We start from the raw sequence: 18,969 nt of genomic DNA, 5'->3' as shown, positions 1-18,969 counted from the left end.
CCCCTGCTCACGCTGTCTCTCTCTCTCTCCTAGAAATAAATAAAAATATTTAAAAAAAATTAAAAAAAAATAGGACTCAGATAACTGACCCTTCATTTGTTACCATGGAGTATTAGTTGAACAAAACTGTGAAATAAGAATGGTAACTTTGAAATTAGTCGATCATATTTTTTCTAAATCACTGAGATACTATGGATAGGAGAGAATAATTGTTAAACTACTGATCCATTTAAAATGACTAAAGGGGCACCTGGGTGGCTAAGCAGGTGAAGCGTCCAGCTCTTGGTTTCAGCTCAGGTCGTGATCTTTCGGCTCTGTGTGTTCAAGCCCCGCATCTTGATCTTTCGGCTCTGTGCTGACAGCTGGGAGCCTGCTTGGGATTCTCTCTCTCTCCCTCTCTCTCTGCCCCTCCCCCACTCATGCTGTCTCAGTCCCTTTCAAATAAACTTTAAAAATTAAATTAAAATGACTAACAAGAAGCCACCAGTGCATATTTATGTTTATTGCTTTCATAGCTCCAATACTGCCTAAGTTATGAAAAGAGGGCTCTTAAAGCTATGGGACTATATATAGGGGTTACAAAATTAAAAGGAGCAGATTTGGAATAATTTGCCAGATGTGAAAAATGACTAACTCTTGTAGGATCTTTATGAACTGTAATTTTTAGAGTACGGCAGGGGCTGTCTGTGCATGGGGTAAACAGCCCAGAGCCCTCCCTTGTACTGGATTGGAAGGCTACATCCGATTGGTGGGTAACCACATCTCCTTTATTTCTGAAGATTCCTTGGTCTTTGTTTCCTAGAGTGGTAACTCGTGCCACTCCTTGAGAAATAATATGAGAAAGCTCATTTGAATTCTTTCCTTGGCCTGTTCCTCCAGCTCTCCCTGCTGCGCCTCAGTCCTTGAGTATAAACTGCTGATTTCTTGTGAAGATAGAAATAGAATGTTATTTTTAATTCCTTGAACATGAAAGCATATGTGGACATTAACGTGATCCAAATGGTTTGACAGGAAGAGCGTACCTCATTCCCAGATGGTCCCTGACATAGCTTGGAGATCGCCCCTTAACTCCCAGGGGAGACGCGTTCTAAATATTGACACTTGGAAGCCGTTATTTTGTAACAGCATTTTTCAGATTTAAATCTTTGTGAGATTGACTTGATGCTTACATGAATAAAGATTGGTTTTTAAAGGCAGATGCATCTAGATTCATAGAGATTAGAAACATAATATCCACATCTAATGTGTGAACCTTGATTGATCGTGATTTAGGGGGAAACACTTATGAAGGACATTCTTGATGTTTGGAAAATTTTGTGTGTGGATTATTAAAAGCTACTGTTAATTTGTTTACATGTCATGAAAGTACTTTGGTTCTATAGAATTTTCTTATTCTTAGGTGCTACCTAAGATTTCAAAGTACCTGAATACCTTTAGATTTAAAATTTAAAAGAAAATAGTGGCAGCTAAGGAAGGTCATAATGGCTAATTTATTATTGAAGCTCAAAATACCAGGAAGAAAATGTATTCCATGTGCTTAATGGAAGTCATGGCATCATATTAAAACCGAGGGGGAAGGCAGTTAGGTTTCAGGTGTCAAGAGGTCTGCAGCTTTTAGGTGGTTTTACAGCAAACAGTTATGTATATACATGGAGATGAATTAGTTATGGCAAAATGAAGACAACTAGCATATCTAGGTGGAAAACATACAGATATGATGCTGCTTTTCAACACTTCTGTATATATGAAAACTTTTTCAATTTTTTAAAATTTGTTTTTGAGAGACACAGAGCAAGTGAGTGGGGGAAGGGAAGGAGGAGAGGGAGAGAGAGAATCACAAGCAGACTCTGCACTGTCAGCACAGAGCCCAGTTTGGGGCTCGAACTCACAAACCGTGAGATCATGATCTGAGCCTAAACCAGGAAGTTGGACGCTTAACCAACTGAGCCACCCAGATGCCCCTATGAAAACTTTTATAGTAAATACTTTGGAAACTTAGATATATAGAAAATTCATATGCTAAATAGTAACATAGAATTCTTTCCTTGTGTCTCCCTGCAGCTTAATATATATATATAGTCAAAGTAATGTAGTCTTGCATTAATGGAAGCTTGCTTTTCATCCAGTTAGTGTGATGTTCAAAAGATTTGGATGTAGACTCTCAGATTTGGTCCCTTCTCCCTTATTTCTCCTACCAACAGCGTACACATAAATAACGTGCTGAGTGTATTAAGTGCCTGCTGCCTGGGGTTAGGAACTGTAACAAGAATTTGGGAATACGAGACCTATGGTTATTAAAAATAGACCTCAAGGAGATAGTGAGGAAAATGATCAAGAAACCTAACCGTCGGTGGCAGTGTCTGAGCATTGTTAAGTCTAGAAATATGTACTGGGAACAAGGATGTGTTGTGGGAGTGGTAGATGCGTCCGCTAGGAGGTAGACAGAAAAAGTTAGCGAGGTCAACCTAGTAATACTTTTTGGTCTCCTCTCAGCGCTCTTCACACTTTCTTATTCTGCATTTGTTTTTTATGTAAGGAGACTTATTATACTCATTTACTTTTCTGTCTTTTCCCTAGACTACCGCAAAGAGGCAAAAATTGCTGGGCAGAGCCCCAGTGATTGGGCATAAGTCATGCAGNATTTAAAAAAAATTAAAAAAAAAATAGGACTCAGATAACTGACCCTTCATTTGTTACCATGGAGTATTAGTTGAACAAAACTGTGAAATAAGAATGGTAACTTTGAAATTAGTCGATCATATTTTTTCTAAATCACTGAGATACTATGGATAGGAGAGAATAATTGTTAAACTACTGATCCATTTAAAATGACTAAAGGGGCACCTGGGTGGCTAAGCAGGTGAAGCGTCCAGCTCTTGGTTTCAGCTCAGGTCGTGATCTTTCGGCTCTGTGTGTTCAAGCCCCGCATCTTGATCTTTCGGCTCTGTGCTGACAGCTGGGAGCCTGCTTGGGATTCTCTCTCTCTCCCTCTCTCTCTGCCCCTCCCCCACTCATGCTGTCTCAGTCCCTTTCAAATAAACTTTAAAAATTAAATTAAAATGACTAACAAGAAGCCACCAGTGCATATTTATGTTTATTGCTTTCATAGCTCCAATACTGCCTAAGTTATGAAAAGAGGGCTCTTAAAGCTATGGGACTATATATAGGGGTTACAAAATTAAAAGGAGCAGATTTGGAATAATTTGCCAGATGTGAAAAATGACTAACTCTTGTAGGATCTTTATGAACTGTAATTTTTAGAGTACGGCAGGGGCTGTCTGTGCATGGGGTAAACAGCCCAGAGCCCTCCCTTGTACTGGATTGGAAGGCTACATCCGATTGGTGGGTAACCACATCTCCTTTATTTCTGAAGATTCCTTGGTCTTTGTTTCCTAGAGTGGTAACTCGTGCCACTCCTTGAGAAATAATATGAGAAAGCTCATTTGAATTCTTTCCTTGGCCTGTTCCTCCAGCTCTCCCTGCTGCGCCTCAGTCCTTGAGTATAAACTGCTGATTTCTTGTGAAGATAGAAATAGAATGTTATTTTTAATTCCTTGAACATGAAAGCATATGTGGACATTAACGTGATCCAAATGGTTTGACAGGAAGAGCGTACCTCATTCCCAGATGGTCCCTGACATAGCTTGGAGATTGCCCCTTAACTCCCAGGGGAGACGCGTTCTAAATATTGACACTTGGAAGCCGTTATTTTGTAACAGCATTTTTCAGATTTAAATCTTTGTGAGATTGACTTGATGCTTACATGAATAAAGATTGGTTTTTAAAGGCAGATGCATCTAGATTCATAGAGATTAGAAACATAATATCCACATCTAATGTGTGAACCTTGATTGATCGTGATTTAGGGGGAAACACTTATGAAGGACATTCTTGATGTTTGGAAAATTTTGTGTGTGGATTATTAAAAGCTACTGTTAATTTGTTTACATGTCATGAAAGTACTTTGGTTCTATAGAATTTTCTTATTCTTAGGTGCTACCTAAGATTTCAAAGTACCTGAATACCTTTAGATTTAAAATTTAAAAGAAAATAGTGGCAGCTAAGGAAGGTCATAATGGCTAATTTATTATTGAAGCTCAAAATACCAGGAAGAAAATGTATTCCATGTGCTTAATGGAAGTCATGGCATCATATTAAAACCGAGGGGGAAGGCAGTTAGGTTTCAGGTGTCAAGAGGTCTGCAGCTTTTAGGTGGTTTTACAGCAAACAGTTATGTATATACATGGAGATGAATTAGTTATGGCAAAATGAAGACAACTAGCATATCTAGGTGGAAAACATACAGATATGATGCTGCTTTTCAACACTTCTGTATATATGAAAACTTTTTCAATTTTTTAAAATTTGTTTTTGAGAGACACAGAGCAAGTGAGTGGGGGAAGGGAAGGAGGAGAGGGAGAGAGAGAATCACAAGCAGACTCTGCACTGTCAGCACAGAGCCCAGTTTGGGGCTCGAACTCACAAACCGTGAGATCATGATCTGAGCCTAAACCAGGAAGTTGGACGCTTAACCAACTGAGCCACCCAGATGCCCCTATGAAAACTTTTATAGTAAATACTTTGGAAACTTAGATATATAGAAAATTCATATGCTAAATAGTAACATAGAATTCTTTCCTTGTGTCTCCCTGCAGCTTAATATATATATATAGTCAAAGTAATGTAGTCTTGCATTAATGGAAGCTTGCTTTTCATCCAGTTAGTGTGATGTTCAAAAGATTTGGATGTAGACTCTCAGATTTGGTCCCTTCTCCCTTATTTCTCCTACCAACAGCGTGCTGGGTGTGTAATAACGTGCTGAGTGTATTAAGTGCCTGCTGCCTGGGGTTAGGAACTGTAACAAGAATTTGGGAATACGAGACCTATGGTTATTAAAAATAGACCTCAAGGAGATAGTGAGGAAAATGATCAAGAAACCTAACCGTCGGTGGCAGTGTCTGAGCATTGTTAAGTCTAGAAATATGTACTGGGAACAAGGATGTGTTGTGGGAGTGGTAGATGCGTCCGCTAGGAGGTAGACAGAAAAAGTTAGCGAGGTCAACCTAGTAATACTTTTTGGTCTCCTCTCAGCGCTCTTCACACTTTCTTATTCTGCATTTGTTTTTTATGTAAGGAGACTTATTATACTCATTTACTTTTCTGTCTTTTCCCTAGACTACCGCAAAGAGGCAAAAATTGCTGGGCAGAGCCCCAGTGATTGGGCATAAGTCATGCAGAATGAGCAGGGCCAGGGTGGGGGGGAGTGGGGAGGAGTTTGGTTTTGTCCTTGGACACATTTTGGTTTAGCGTTCATCACTTGCTTTCCGATTTAGCTTGAAAGAAAGTGACCGCAAACTTGAGTGTCCTGGTAGGTGTCTGTTNTGGGGGGGGGGGGGTGGGAATGAAAAGCATGAGATATTACCATGGTTGTGGTCCTGCAGAGTTCCAAATGTTTCAAAATGTTGTTTTCATTTTTAATTTATTCCTTTTGGGAAAAACAAGATTTAACATTAAATTTTAGGTTTTTCTCTTTAGGATTGATATGGAAACAAGGTTGAGAAGCCCTGGTCTAGACTGTAAACTCAGAATCAGGGACCGGACCTGTGGTACAGTGTGGTCCCCCCAGCATCTTCTGGGGTGCCTGGCATTTAGTATATACACACAGGAAACTCCTGTGCCCTTGTTCATTCGTTCCCCCCACAAAGCGGGGAAGGGCGGCCCCGTGGAGGGACCAGAGCTTCGCAGATGCAAGAGTGTGGAGCATTGGGCAACTGCCTTCCTCCACTGAGTGGGAGACCAGGCGGAGGGGTGGGGAGTAGCCGGCGGTAAGGCTGGAGAAGGGTGCGGAGCCGAAACCTTGGAGGAGCTCGTGGCCGTGCTCAGGGGCTTGGGCTTTCAGATGCAGGTGGCCGAGGGATTGGAAGCCTTTAAGAGGGCGACTGGCTGTGCGCCTGCGCTCTGGGGCGACTGGAGCGCGCTGCGTGGAAGATGGGTCTGAGGGAACAGGGTCGGGTGCGTGGAGACCAGTTAAGAGGATTTCGTAAAAATGTGAGTGATACATACTGAGGTGCCAACCAGATGTCGTCGGTGATTCATTAACTGTTAGGCAGGACTGACGGGACTCGGGAGCGAGGGCCCAGAAGGGAGGTGAATCTGAGGAGACGACTTGCTGGGCAGGGTGCAGTCCCTGGGTCTGAGGAAGTGTAGAAGGATCCGTGTGTGAAGGGGAGGAAGTACCGAATCTGGTTTTGCACTTGAAGGGTTTCGGCTTCGTATTCAAGTATATCTTTTGTTTTCTGAGCTTGAGTGACCTGTGACATGAACTTCAGTTTGGGGGCGGCGCGTCTTGCAGGGATGTGGTCCCGCACTGGGTTCACAGCCCTGCGGCACCGAGATCTGTGGGCGACTCTCTGCTGCCCTCTTGTGGCCGCACGTGTGCTCAGCCAGGACAGTGAAATGGACGCATTCTCTTTTCAGGTCTCAAGAGGCTTAGTGCCTTTCTCATAGTTAAGACTTTCCAGAAGTGGGGCGCCTGGGTGGCTTAGTCGGTTAAGCGACCGACTCTCGCTTAGGTCATGATCTCAGGGTTCGTGGGTTCGAGCCCCGCGTCGGGCTCTGTGCTGACTGCCGGCTCAGAGCCTGGAGCCTGTTTCAGTCTGTGACTCCCTCTCTCTCTGACCCTCCCCTGCTCACGCTGTCTGTCTGTCTGTCTCTCTCTCTCTCCTAGAAATAAAAATAAAAAATAAAAACAAAAAAAATTTTCCAGAAGTAAATGTGGTCATGTTGGTGTGATGAGTGGGTATCTCAAAACATGTCAAGTTAGAATTTTAATAATTTTTTTCATTTTGATATGCTAGCAAGAGATACAGTAAGTATTTGATTCTTCTGTTTTTTTAAAAATTAATATGCAACAATTTCTAGGGCTTTTTAAAACTAAGTGGGTGTTAAGATTATTCTCTAACCTCACTTTGATAGAATTTTATCCATTTGTTATGTGCAAACAGCTAATTGATTAGCTAATCCCTACTTATTTTTATAGAACACATTTTTTTAAACAGTTAACTTGGAAGAACATTTCTTGGGGATATTGAGTGTGTCTTCTATACAGAAGGTTAATTCTTTTTTTAAACATTTATTTATTTTTGAGAGAGGGACAGAGCATGAGCAAGGGAGAGACAGAGACAGAGGGAGACACAGAATCTGAAACAGGCTCCAGGCTCCAAGCTGTCAGCACAGAGCCTGACGTGGGACTCGAACTCACAAACCACGAGATCATGACCTGAACCAAAGTCGGATGCTTAACTGACCGAGCCACCCAGGCGCCCCCAGAAGGTTAATTCTCGGGTAGCTTGTTACAGTTCATAACACATGATAATTTTTGTTATTAAGTATGTTTATATTTACTTTTGAAAGCTAATACTTTAATTGGCGTAAACTTATGATTTTCAATTAAAATTCTTTTCTAGACAAGCTCCGAAGAAGTATGCCTAATCTAGCTCGGATGCCCAGTACCACTGCTGTTAGCAGCAGTGCTAGTTCTCCGGTTGCCGTGAGAAACAGTCAGAGTTTTGACTCCAGCTTGCATGGAGCCGGGAACGGGATTTCAAGAATACAGTCTTGCAGTAAGTGTGACGATTTGGCATTTGTAATTTTTAGTTGTCATACAGTTAGAAAACTATCTTACTATTCCAGTTTTTCTCTTTTGAGACCATGGCGGGAAACTTTTCTCCTTGTGGCTTTTTTTTTTTTTTTTTAACTTCACCGTTACAGTGGAATAATGCGTCATCAGTGTGTGTTATCAATTACTAATTAGTAAATTATATTTAATCCCCCATTCCCAAGGATAGCAGAAGCACTACATCATAATTAATTTGTCTGCTCATCATCTAAACAAAAATAACCTCAGTTTTCCTTGCAGATCCGCTTCCTTCTGGCTATATCTGCTTGATACCTTTTCTCTGAAGAAAGCGTATTTGTTCAGTCTTGCTGTTACTTTAGTCTTGTTTTTCAACAGCCCATATTTTTGTTCCTCTCAAAATGAAGTTCTATTTTAGTGTGTAAAGTAGTACTTACCTGCTCCCTTTCCGCTTGCCACACCGTCGGTCATTCTTTCTCGGGATGTTTTACCCGGCAGTGAGCAATGCAGGGAGTGTGAAATCTTGTGTTCCTGTGTTTTCGTTTTGTGTGGGGATGTGCTGGATCCAGGGCCCCCCTGCCATTCCTACACATGCTGTTTGCGTGAGTGGTAGGGGTTAAGTCGGAGACTGACCCCTGGGAGGCAGACTCAGGGTCCCAGTGTTGGTGCCCAAACATAGGAGGCCTGGTGCATGTTCCGAGTGTGTCGGCCGAGTCCTCAGCCAGGGTGGTTTGAAGCCCTTCTACCTCGGATCCATTTTTGAGGTTCATGTGGCATCGCCCCCACATGTGATGGCTTTTCATTTCTTACTCTTAGTTGCTGAGACAGATGACGACGTTTACTGTGCACAAGGAACTGTGCTAACCCCTTCACATCTCTTGTCTCACTGAGCTCTGCCAACAGCCCTCTGAGGTGGCTTCTGTCCTTGTTCCCACTGTGCAGATGAGAAAACATAAAGCAACAGCGTGCACGAGGCCATGCAGGTGAAGGGATAGAACCTTGTTGTGATCACCCCGGAGTTTATGCCTGTGACTACTCTGGTATCCTGGCTCCTGCATGCCGATCTGTCCCTTTCTCTATGCAGCTTGCTGCTGCTTACCTTTGTCCTACAGCCCAGACACCGCCCACCCTTTGACGAGGCTCTGTTGCTGACCCTGACTTCCCCGTAAACCCCCAAAACATGTCTAGGATGGATTCGATTTTTGGTGCTTACGTTTTTCAGTGTGTCATATATTATGGTCTTTATGTTTGTCTTCCATACGAGATTATCAGCTTAGCTGATTTTCTGGGCCGAGCGCCTGGCATGCTGCCTGGTATATAATGAGTTCACAGTAAATGTTTGAATGAATCAGTAGATGAATGCCATAGGGCTGTATCTTAGGGCTTAATCTGGTAATATTGGAATTAATGACTTGTGTAAAGACACAGAAGACGACCTATGAAATTTGCTAATGGTGGGAGACAGAGCTGCTCATTTCATGTCAGATGGCTAGGACAGTAGGCCAGATGACATCATGATGAAATGTAACTGAGGTACGTACACAGTTCTGTACTTGAGTCCAAGAGTTGATCGTGTAGACTAGGAAAATACAGGGTTGTTGGGTTTTTTTTTTAATGTTTATTTTTGAGAGTACGAGTGAGGGAGGGGCACAGAAGGGACAGAGGATCTGAAGCAGGCTCTGTGCTGACAGTACAGAGGCCGATGTAGCGCTGGAGCCCCTGAGCCATGAGATCATGGCCTGAGCTGAAGTTGGATGCTCAACCGGCTGAGCCACCCAGTCACCCCTGGAAAATTATAGTTTTTATAGTAGCAAATGTAATGATTAGGAACTTTTGTTAATTCTCACTCTATGTGGGTTAATAGCATCATTTGAGCACCAGAAGAATGTATGTAGCCCAAAATAGAATGCACACAACAAAGAATGGCCAGTTATGGGGAAAGTGCTCAAAAAAGAATGGGAATATAGGATATAGGAAACAACTTGAAGAAGCTCCCAGTGACCAAATCGGTGACAGTTGGAGCCACAGAAAAAATAATTCTAAAGAATTATAACCAAGAGAATAACTACAGGTCTATAATGTAGTAATGGACTAAATACATAAATGGAGAAGGGAAAATTCTTTACAGGAGAATTCTGAGTCATCAATGTAAAAAAATAAAGTAGAAAAATCAGTGCTTGATAGTCAAGCATAATAATGAGAGAAGAAAAGTCCTTCAGAGCACTGATCTTAGGATTCTGTTCTTGTTGACTTTTATTTGTAAGCATTCTAAGCGATTATTCTTTGTATGTTATAAGTTTATATCCTGATGGTTCCTAGTTCTGGACCATTTTACTTTCCAGAAAACACAGAGGTAAGATAATGTTGGAAAGGCAGCGTGATACAGAAGGAAGAACACAGCATTTGCAGTAAAACAATCTGAGTTTGGGTCTTAATCCTATGCTCTTGGATAAGTTATAGGTCTATTCTGATTCTTGTTTTCTTATTTGTAAAATAGGTTTATGTCTGTTTAACTCTCATCATTTTTTCTTCTTTTAAAATACTCAAGGTGTTATCTGTTTTGTGTATTAGGAGATTTCATAGGATGATTTTCCAGAGTAACTTGTGTAATGTCATTTCAAAGGATATTGATTAGGATGTTACTGAGTCTGTAGATAAATTTTAGGAGAACTGGTATATTCATAATATTCTTCTAATTCGTTAGTATGGAGTCTCTCTTGATTTAGATCTTCCTCCATGTTTCTTAGGCTTAGTGTTCATGGCTTTCCGTATGGAAATTTTAATGCATCATAGTGAAATTTATTCCTAAGTGTTCTTTCAAATTTTAGTTTCTACTTTGCTGGTGTTTAGAAGTAGTTGATTTATATTTTGATGTTATTCAGTGACTTTGCTTGACTTCATTTATCCTGATGGTTGTAGAATTTATAATATACCTTACATAATGAGCGCCTATGAACACTGACACATGTTCTAGAAGGTTCACAAAACCTCAAACTGGAAATAACCCAGCCTTTCGTCACCAGGCAGACATATTATGATATTCGCACAGTGGAGTACTGCATAACAGTGCAGACGTGGCTGAATCTCAGAAACATGATGTTGAGTGAGAGAAGGTGGAGAAAAATGGTATAATCTCATTTATTTGAAGTTCAGGGTAGGGATAACCACTCTGTGGTGATAAAGTGAGAATAACTGTTACCTTGTGGGAAGGGGCATGAGAGCCTTCCGGGGTGCAGATCGCCTTCGATAGTTTAGAGTGACCAGTGATTACACATGTTCAATTTTGAAAATTGAGTACTAGACTCAAGATTTACATACTTGATATGTTTTTCAAAAGAAATCGAGGCAAATACTCATACTGAATTTTAGATTTCGGCTTTTTTTTTTTTTCTGAGCAGTTTTAGGCTTACCCCAAAAGGGAGAAGTACAGAGTTACCATACATCCCCATACATCCCCACACATCCCGCCTTTCCTGGTTTCCTACTAACCCCTTGCATTAATATGGTACATTTGTTATACCAGATGAGCCAATATATTGAAATATTCATGGTCAAAAGCTCCCTAACTGAGGAGTTGTAGAATTGGTGGGAAAGAAACTTAGAGATTGTTAACCAACAGAAGTTTTACTGGGTCACAGAAACTTAGTCAGATCAAGACTATATCAGAATCTTGCCTAGACTTTTTTTTTTTTTTTTAAGTTTTTTGAGAGAACGCGAGCGAGCACAAGAATGGGCAGAGAGAGAATCCCAAGCAGGCTTCATGCCATCAGTGCAAAGCCTGATGTGGGGCCAAAGTTCACAGACTGTGAGATCATTACTTGATCTGAAATTGAGTTGGACACTTAGCTGACTGAGCCATACAGGCACCCCAACCTTAGTTTGAATTGAGTTTTGACCACTAGATGTGTGCATCAGCATTCCTGTGTGTAGGTTTCACGTAACATGCACTTAGGCAAAACTAATTTTTTAAGGAAATAATTCACTAGACATTAACTAAAACCATGGATGGTTTTTTATCTTTCTCCCTTTCTATTTTTATTTCAAAAAGATACTGTATAGAAAAAGAGACTGTATATTTTATCATTAAGTTCAAAATCAGTTAAACTGAGAAAATGGTGCATTCATGTTTAACTGAATTGCAATTATTAGGCAGCAAAGGTTAGAATAGTTTGCAAAAACAGGCAAAGTTGTATGTGTAAGTTTTCATTAAATCTGTGATTCAGTTTTTTGCCTTGGAGGAAAGGACTCTAAGTTTAAAACTTTCTGCCAAACAGTTCATTGTTTAATGTGAAATGGTATGCACTGCTGGGTGTGTAAGTATATTGAGGTAATTTTTAAGAGTTCTTACCCAGAGGGTTCTCTTCATTTTACAGATTTTGCTGTTGTCAAGAGGATAATATCACTTGTTGAGTGGTTACTAAGTGTCAGGTGCCATTGTAAGGCTGTGTGTGGATTAAATTGTTGGGAGCCATTCTGAACTCACTAGTTGAGAAAACTCCTTGTGAGGTTAAGGCAGGCTTGCAATGTCTCCTGCCATCAGATGATGACCCATATCCGCCCCCACTTAATTGTTTCTGCTTGAGCACCTTGTTAATCGGTATTGGGAGTGACTTGTCCCCGTATTCTGGCTCTGGTATGATGATTGCACCTTGTGAAGGAACTTGTAGGAACTTCTTTTGTGGTTATAGGAACAGACATTGTGTTTTCTGAGGATCCTGTTTTTCTTGATACTCCTTAAGTGATAAACAGGCTATTGACCCCTGCTCATAAAGAACTTAACTTTGCTGTGCTAAAAACATTATCTTGTTTGTATTTGAATGCTAAAGATACCTTCCTTCCCCATATGATAAGCATGAGTACCCTTGTCTAAATCACAATGATAAGGTTATGTGTGAGTCTTCTACAAATCAATGTTCTGGAAAATTTTTACTGATCAAGGAATTTATCATCAGAATGCCACTTCTGTGCTGTTCCCCATACACTTACCCATAAATAAAGCTGAGACTCAGTCATTGCAGACACGCCTGCCTGATGATCAGAAAGAATCTCGGGGCTCTCTCATCACTCTCTCGCCAACACCGTCCACCCTTCAGGGACCCCAGGACCGGCTGGAGCGGGATTCCGGCATTAACTCTTTTATTCTTCCCACCAACCCTAGGAGATAAGATAGGTAAATGTCATGAGGTCAGGAGGTACACCTGTCTTTCTACTGTCACAGCTATTAATTGTTCCCTTGGTTTGTTTTCATGAAACCATCCCCAGAGCACCCATCAAGTAAATCCTGATATCTTTCAAGCAAGCAAGCAAGCAACTGTCCTGTGAGAACTCAGGAATGATTCCACTTGTTAAAAGAAATGTTAGATCTGGCTTCTGAATAGAGTGAGAGGCCCAGAAATGTTGCTGATTATAGGATAGGAGACCGTTGTCAAGAGCTAGAATTGTCTAGTACTAAATGCTGTCTCTGGCACCCATATTTGATGTATCTTTCTCTGTATATTACCTTTCCGACCCTGTCGCTTCTGTGTGTAAGGCGCATTTCCTCAGCCGGGTAGCAGCACGGGGTTTCCCTCACATCCCTGTCGTTTCCTAGTTCCATCCCCAGGACAGCTTCAGCACAGAACCCACAGCGTGGGACATTTCCCAGTGTCCGTCCGGCAGCCTCTGAAAGCCACAGCCTACGTGAGCCCCACCGTTCAAGGCAGCAGCAACATGCCTTTGTCCAACGGCCTACAGTTCTACTCCAGCACGGGGATCCCCACGCCGAACAAAGCCGCGGCTCCTGCGATGATGGGCCGCAGCGCTCTTCCGAGACCTTCACTGGCAATAAACGGGAGTAACCTGCCTCGAAGCAAAATTGCACAGCCCGTTAGAAGGTAGGAAGCTTCGTTCGTCTCCATCACCTCTTCTGCAGTTTGAAATTGGAGACCGCTGGGGAACCGCCCGCGCCCTTCCGGTCTCTGGCCTGCTGCCCTCTGTGGCCTGACGTGTGACCTCCTTTCTCTGAAAAGCCATGGGGTTGGGGGCGGGTCCCTTGCGTGGTCAGGTCCTCCCCTCCTGCCTCATCAATTCGCTCCTGATGCATTGTTGGCTTTTGCTTTCATTTACCAGGTAAGTTCCAGCCCCAGAACTTTTGTGCATTTTCCTTCCTTCAGGTTATTTGCACAGCCTGCCCCCCCACCCAGGGCTTCACCCACATGAGCGCTCTGGCCACAAGTGCTACCCCATCGACAGTTGTAACTCCTCTTTCTTACCCTCCCCCTCCATTTCCCCCTGAGCCTGTGTCCCCATCTGAGGGGCTGTAGATCCTACCTGTTCGTTACTGTGTGGCCTGACTGTCTCCTCTAGAACAGAAGCTGCACGGGGAGGGGAAAAGGGTGTTCACTACTCTAAATCCCCAGTGCCAAGAACTGTGTCTGGCACAGGATAGAATTGCAAATACTTTTGAAGCAATAATTTATCAAAATAAGCGAACCTGTGAGGCACATGCACACATGCACACCCTTGCCCACAGTCATGCTTTCAAAAGCACCTTAGTGATCCTAAGCAGGGCCTTTGTTAGCTTGTGATGGTAAGTTTAGTACTGTCCAGGTAGGATTTTTTATTCTTTAAAATCCCAGATTAGTTGCAAGGCACTTATTAGACAAGCTCCTGGTCATGAGGTACCCGTCTTGAACGGGGTATCTTGGAGTGGTCAGCAGCATTCCGTGGAGGTGGGTTGAGGAGGACAGTCTAGAAGAGGAGACCGTGGAGGCAGTAACCACAGCCAGCTTCCCCAAGAAATTAGGCTGTCGAGGAGAGGGCCACACCACAGTGGCAGGATGGAAAGGGACGCGCAAGCGAGTAGTTTCTCCTCCTCTGTGTGTCAGGACGTGTAAAGTCTTTGTTTTCCGATTAGAAGTATTAGTTTCTGACTTTGGTTTTGGTCTGAGCACCTATCAAAAACATGTAAAAGTAAACAAAAGTGAATGCCATAATCCTGCTACCCAGCTGCAAAGAATTTTGTTGCAAATTCCATACATCCTGGCTTATTCTGCCCCTGTAAGTGCAGATCTGTGTTTACAGTCACATTATTTGGTGTATATAGGTTATGGTGACGCCTCCAAACTTAGCCCCTGTGAGGGCTGTCACTGCCAGACGCTATGAGAGGAGGTTCCCTCCAAGGTAGGCCAAAACTGGGTGGGATTCTTTTTAGATTCTTTGCCAGTATGACAGGCAGATCTTGATCTGTAAGGTGGAAAAGTGTAATTGCTATCTGCATTCAAGGAAGTAACTTTATTTTTAGACAGTTTACCTTTTTCTCTCTGATCTTAAAACATTCTTTGCGCACTGAGGGTATCGGTCATTTTTCACCTCTGTTGCAACTCTGCACCCACGTGGCAGTGTGCCGCGAACCGGGTTTCCCGCCGGGGAGCGCGGTGTGAGCGTCGGGCGCGTGAAACCCCAGGGCGCGCTTGGGAAGGTGCTGGTGAGTTGCCTCGTGGAGCAGAGAACAGAGAGCGCGAGCGCTGGGACTCAGGGCGGCACTAACAGTCTGTTTCCTTTCCTCGGCCCTTCAGTTTCCTTCAGCCTCCAAAGCCCCTGTCTTCACTCAGCACGCTGAGGGACGGAAACTGGAGAGACGGTTGCTACTGACGCGGCCTCACGCACCCTTGAAGAACGGGAAAGACATGGAAATGAGGGTTGAGTTACCTAGCTGGCTAGGTAGCCGTGAACGTCGGGATATTCTTTCCCTTTTGCATTTTAACATTTACTGCATTGTTTTTCAATGGACCAAGCGCCAGAGACTAATTATTGCACTTAAATGTCTGCCTGAGATAATACTGCAGCATTCTTAAGTTCACGGTTGCAGTATTGTGACACTTAGATCTAGGAAGTTTTTGTAGAACTGCTATGTACCTGAATACTTTTTGAGAGAATTGAGATGTATCAATAATGCTTTCTTTGCCATGAGTTTTTTAAAGTAACTTGTTCGATTTACTTACGTGTTCTAAACATCTTCCCGTTACCTGTTCTGTATTTTAATACATTGCATATTTACAACTAGGTTCTATAATTTATGCTTTGAAATTTACTTTTTTATAGTTTACAGGAGTTTTATTTTTTGTGCCTATTTCTTTTTACACCTATGTGAACCACTATGGAACAACTTAAATTTTGTGCCATAAAAATATTTTTGTGGTAAGGTACTATTTTTTTAGCTCTAGGGATATATCAGCAAAACTCCATCATCCAATTTGAAAAGCCCTAATTTTATGTTGAATGAGCACAACCTAAGCTGAAGCATTGCAAGGAGATAGCCAGACAGCAGTTAGATGGTCTTGTCGTTTTCATTGTTAATTTGTTGTCCTACATGGGTTTCAGATTCATAAAGGCATCACAGGCTCATTGCACCTAATACCTGCAATGTTTGCTACTGTACCACAATTGGTTTTCAATACTTTATTACAGAGGATGAGAAACTGTAATGTTTTATTAACAATGCTTCTGGAAATGAATGCATTTTAAAGCAAATAAATCTTTTTGATAGACCTTTTACAAAACCCATTTGCACTAATGAATGCTTTCTTATGGTATATGACTTAATATTTGTTACTGTGTACACTGCTCTTTTGGAATGTTCCGAAATAAAGACTATTTCAGCAATACCAGGTCACGCATGAATGTGCAGCGTAACCAGTACACATGCCATTTCTGTGTTTCCCGATAACGCTGGAAGCAGTCATTGCCACTGTGTTCTTGCACAGAGCATTTAGAGCTGAAGCAGGTAGGCAGAATACTCACATCTGTGAAAATTCTTTCTCTGGAATGCTCCTGATAAGAAAGGGGAGGTTTTGGCTTTGCAGTAAGGTTTGGGTCTCAGAAAGGCCATCAAAATTCAAGTAGCCTCTTGCCCAGACATACATTTATGGGTGAACACTGTCCATGGAGATTAATATTTTACAGGGGTTGAATTTGAAGTACTGTCTCAGTATCAGCAAAATCTCATTATTCTACACTGCATCTGGTAGATGTTGGAAACATTCCCACCTCAAGGTACTGTGGAAAGCTTAGGCAAAGGTTTTAGTGTTAAGTTTTAAAACAGAAACCTCTATATAATCCCATCTAGAATGGCTTTTAATTAATTTGCATTGTAAATGAAATGTGAGCTGGAGGAGGGGAGATACCCAAGGGGAAGTTAATGTTTCTTGAGCACTTCCTTGGTGAGGAAAACTGTCCTAAAGCTCTCAGGTTCATTTGTCTATCACCTGTTGTTCTTACCATTTACAAGATAAAGACACGAGCCCCAGATAGCACATTAACCTCCGAAAAGCCTCTAGCTTATAGTGAAGCTGACTTAAGAATCCAGGTTTAGCTGATCTCAAAAATCTGTTTTACTGCTGTGCTCTTTGTATGAGCAGATGTCGTTAATACATTTTTTTTAAATGGGTTCGTATTCTGAGGAAATTACAGGATTAAATTCAATTTCAGTACTGATATATCTATTCAAAAAAAGGCTGCCCAGCCCTTGGGGTAAAAAAGATCTTCGCATCTTGGATCTTACATTCTAGTTGGTGGGAGAGACAGTAAACAGAGTTTAATAAGTGAATCACACTATGAGACCATACTGCTCTGGGAGGCAAAAGAGGTGCTCAAAGTAACGGGGTGCAGTCAAAGCAAGCGAAAATAGAGATAGATAGGAAGGGATCACACTATTAAATGTCATCTGGACAGATCTCATTAAGAAGATGGAGAACTAGTCCTAAAGTTAGCACGTCACAGCCTTTCCCTTGGAGTTAGTTCTGCAGAACACAGAGCAGTATCCATCTCCCTAGGATACTCTGTAACAGTTACTCTAGATGCACCCAGCAGATGCCCGCCCGAGGGTAGTGCTTCTCAGTGGGGTCCCCACATCAGCAGCCAGGCAGCTCCTGGGAACTCATTAGAAATGCAGATTCTCAAGCCTTGCTGGGAAGGAGGGAAACCGCCTCTGTAAAAGGCTTAGGAAGAGCAAGGCAAGAGTAAGGCCAACGTGGCTGCAAGCAGACAGGACAAGGTGGAAAGTAGTAGAGCTGAGGGCGAGATCATGTAGGGCGTTGTGGCCTGCAATGAGGAATTTCATTTTAACTCTGGAATGGGAACTGTGCGCAGTTGTGAGCAGCAGAATTCATGATCTGCCTTATGTTTAAATATGCTACCCTGGCATTTGGCGGGAATAGACCATAAGATGGCAACCATAGATGAACCTATTTTGGTAATCCAGGCAAGAAAGGAGGACTTAAACCAGAAGGGTCACAGTGGAGGTGGTAAAAATGGTCAGCTTTAGAATATGTTCTAAAAGTACAGCCATCGTGATTTATGGATCGGACATACTCTGTTCAGAAATGAAAACAAGCATTTAGGGCTGGACATCAGAAGGATGGAGTCTCTCCGGTAGGGATGGGGAAGGCCGAGTGAAAGCCAGGATTCCAGCTGAGATCACCAGAGTGAGTTTAGATAGATAAGAAGGACAAAGGACTGACAGCCGGGCATGTATGCCTTCTAGCCTACGGGAGTTCTTGTACTGGTAAAGACATCCTGAGAGCTTAGTTTTCAAACATGGAAGGGAGCTATGGTGTTGGGTTCACACAAAATCTAGCAGGACTTCTATTTGTAAAAGGCGAAAGATTTATGCGATCTGAAGAGAAACCAGAGTATTAGCCTGATTTCTATTTGTAATAGCTATTGCAGTGTAACAAGTTATCACAAACATTAGTGGCATAAAAGAGTAGCTCACAGTTTCTGTGGGTCTGGACTCTGGCCACAGCCGAGCTCAGTCCTGGCTTAGGGTCTCCGCCAAGGCTGCAGTCAGTGTGTCAGCTAGGACTGCAGTCACGGGGAGACTCGCCTAGGAAAGAATTGGCTTCCGTGCTTACTCACCGACAGCCTTGTTGACAGGACTCGTTTCCTTGTGTGCCATTGACCCGAAGCTGTTACCAGTTTCTTCCACATGGAACTCTCCTTGGGCAGCTTACAAGTCAGCGGCTTGCTTCATCGGAACAAGCAATTGAGAAGTGAAAGAGAGTGCACCAGGAATACAGAAATTAGTCTTACAACTTGAAATTCTATATTCTCACTTTGTCATTGGAAGTTGCTAAGTCCAGCCCTAATTTCAGGTGGGGGAATATCACAAGAATGTTAATACCTGGAGACTAAGATCGCTGCCTGCAAAATACTGCCATCAACTTCACTAGATGATGCCAATCTCATTTCCAAAATGATTATAACACTGTACCTGTTTGCCACCAGTATGAAAATTCCTGTTACTATACACTGTTGGTGGCCTAATGTCTTTAACTTTGTAATCTATGGACGTA

General features: G+C 42.4%; 1 protein-coding gene across 3 annotated transcripts in view; it reads left to right on the top strand.

The window, feature by feature from the left end:
* SLAIN1 (SLAIN motif family member 1) overlaps nt 1-16,281 on the top strand; it is a 50,807-nt gene extending 34,526 nt beyond the window's left edge. For all 3 annotated transcript variants that reach the window (XM_077750069.1, XM_077750068.1, XM_077750070.1), the window contains 3 exons: nt 7,467-7,622; nt 13,227-13,509; nt 15,193-16,281. In XM_077750069.1, coding sequence (XP_077606195.1) covers nt 7,467-7,622; nt 13,227-13,509; nt 15,193-15,268 — 515 coding nt within the window. In that variant the 3' untranslated portion in view covers nt 15,269-16,281. The remainder of the gene's footprint in view (nt 1-7,466; nt 7,623-13,226; nt 13,510-15,192) is intronic.
* The last annotated feature ends 2,688 nt before the right edge of the window (nt 16,282-18,969 follow it).

The sequence above is a fragment of the Crocuta crocuta genome, unplaced genomic scaffold (genome assembly GCF_008692635.1).
Source record: "Crocuta crocuta isolate KB4526 unplaced genomic scaffold, BGI_CrCroc_1.0 scaffold189, whole genome shotgun sequence".
NCBI classification, from domain to species: Eukaryota; Metazoa; Chordata; class Mammalia; order Carnivora; family Hyaenidae; genus Crocuta; species Crocuta crocuta.
Note: the sequence above shows the minus strand (reverse complement) of the source record. Positions and strands in the feature narration are given on the sequence as shown.